We start from the raw sequence: 2,366 nt of genomic DNA, 5'->3' as shown, positions 1-2,366 counted from the left end.
TGAATCCAAGACCATGTAAAGTCAGAACTTCTGGGAGCCAGACTGCCACTAAGAGTGGGGCCTGGCTGAGAAGGGCACCCTCCCAGGAGAACAGGGCCAGAAATGGAGAGAGAATATTTGAGTGACATATTTGAGTCCCCAAATCAAGCCATACTTGACGTTGGATCTAACTCCTGGACTATGGAGTCATGTGAACCAATGAAGAACCTTCCTCTCTCAGCCTGTCTGGGCTGGGGTTTCTGCTAGCTGCAACGAGGAGTCCCTGTCTGGGAGCCTGGACCCAACTCTGAGCTCCCAGACTCCATGCATGAATACCAGAAAGCCCTGGTGCTCCCAGGACTTTCTAGGTTGATCCTGTCCACCTCTCACTCACCTGGGTGGCTTCCAACGCATTGACCAGGACAGGGTGTAGAGGCTGCTTCCTGGCATCTATCACCACCGCCAGCCCCTTGGTTTTGTCTTCTGGCCTGTGGGTGGTAAACAGAACTGGCAGTCTTGCTGGATAAACCAGGCCCTCTAGGGGGAAGGACCTAGTGGAAGGTGAGGGAAACTGGCTGCTAGGAGCTTTAATTAATTGGTAGTCTTCATCCTGCAAGACTAAGGTCCAATGCCCCTTCCTCCAGGAAGATCTCCTGGATTTTTCTCCAGAACCCATTGCTCTCTCTTCAGTGCTCCCACAGAACCTCACACAACCCTCTCTTACACCCTAATAATCATAAACTATAAGCACTATCCCAGTTGCAGTGGGCAAGTCACCCAGCACTCACCTACCCCTTTTGTGTGGGCAGAACTCTCATTTTGTTCAAGAATTCAAGTTCCACCATATGACTATGCCCCCCCCCTCCCCCCCGCACCACCACAGGGGCTAGGTTCTGATTAGTTGGGGCCAACAGTAGGGATCTAATTCCTCTGGCCAATGATAGGTTTCAATAAGGGTCATGTGACATATTTTTTTGGCCAATGAAATATGAGAAGTTTGCTGGGGGACTTCAGGGAAAGAAGTCTCTCCTTTAAGAAGTTTTTACAAAGAGCTATAAGGCAGAGACACAGAATGGTATATTTCCTTACCAGATAATACATTTTAAATGGGAATGTGTTACTTGCAGCCAAAACACCCTAACTGGTTCACATTGCACTTTTCAGCAATCACCTTGGATTTCCCAAACTGGCCAATTGTCAGAACTTGTTAAAATACTGATCCCTCAGCCCCAGGCCCACCTGGTCCACCCAGACATCTGGTTGTATGAGGTGGGGCCAGGGAATCTGTGGGCTTCCAAGTGCCCTTGGCTATTCTGACCATCAGGCAGGTTGAGAAAATAAACCCACTGCCTTCAAGCCTTACCAGCCAGTTCACAGACAGAGCCAGGGGTGCCAGCGTGGGGTGGAGCTGTGGCACTGCCTTGGTGCATGGTCACCTGGGCACGCTGTTCCATTTAGCTGGGAGTCCATTGCCCGTCTGCAAATGGGGATACTAGTTTTGGCCTCAGGGGAGAGCAGTTTGTTTCCACACCTGCCTCAGCCACCAGCCTAGAGGCTCCTAGGGCACAGGACTCAATGTGAGGAGCGTCTGGGTCCCTAGAATGTCCCAGCATGAAGCCAGGCACAGAGCAGGTGCCCAGCAAGATTGATTCAACGCAGGAGAGAAAAGCAAGCCCAGCACACAGGAGCCCCGAGGACTCCGTCTTCCACAGTTTACGTTGCAGCTCACCCCCACTTCTTGTCCCCACACTTGGTCCCCCCTTTTTTTCAAGTGAGCCTCAGAGAGGGGAGGTTACTGCCCCCAGATCACACAGCAAGTTGGTGGGATTGCAGGGTTTTGTGTACCACGCTGGCCATTTCTCAGCACTGAAAAGGGGGTCCCATCTCCCTGTCAGGTCAGAAAAGCCACTCCGCCTTGGACAAAAGGAAGAAAAATCTCAGTGGCCAGCTGGTGGAGGTGGTGCCTCCCATGGGGTGGAGTGCACGGAGAAGGTTCCATCAGTCCCTCCCCCCCTCCCCCTAGCAACAGAACCGCTAGGTTGGGTTGGCGTCAATACCCATAGCCCTGAGCAAACATCACTTTTGAGACCATCTGACTGGGGCTGGGACTCAGAGGAAAGGATGGTACCTCTTCCCCAGTCCAATATGAAGTCCAAATGGTGGGGTGGGAGGTTAGAAATCAGCCTGGGTCACTCATCACTCACTCACTCACTCACTCACTCACTCACTCACTCACTTATTCACTCTCTCATTCATTTATTCATTCATTCACTTAGTCGCCCTCCATTTGTTCAACGAATATTTATAATTCAGATGTCAGCTCTCAATTACCACCTCCTCAGGAAAACCTTCCCTGATGTTCCAATTGGAATTAGTCCACTCACCCA

The 2,366-nt window shown here is 51.2% G+C and overlaps 1 protein-coding gene across 1 annotated transcript in view; it reads right to left on the bottom strand.

Annotated features, from left to right (window-relative positions):
- The window catches only part of KIAA1755 (KIAA1755 ortholog), a 50,143-nt gene that overhangs the window by 14,764 nt on the left and 33,013 nt on the right, over positions 1 to 2,366 (bottom strand). Inside the window, exon 5 of the mRNA XM_015564506.1 lies at positions 374 to 467. Coding sequence (XP_015419992.1) covers positions 374 to 467 — 94 coding nt within the window. The remainder of the gene's footprint in view (positions 1 to 373; positions 468 to 2,366) is intronic.

This window comes from Myotis davidii, unplaced genomic scaffold, assembly GCF_000327345.1.
Source record: "Myotis davidii unplaced genomic scaffold, ASM32734v1 scaffold38, whole genome shotgun sequence".
Taxonomy (NCBI): Eukaryota; Metazoa; Chordata; class Mammalia; order Chiroptera; family Vespertilionidae; genus Myotis; species Myotis davidii.
This window is presented reverse-complemented; position numbering and strand designations above follow the sequence as displayed.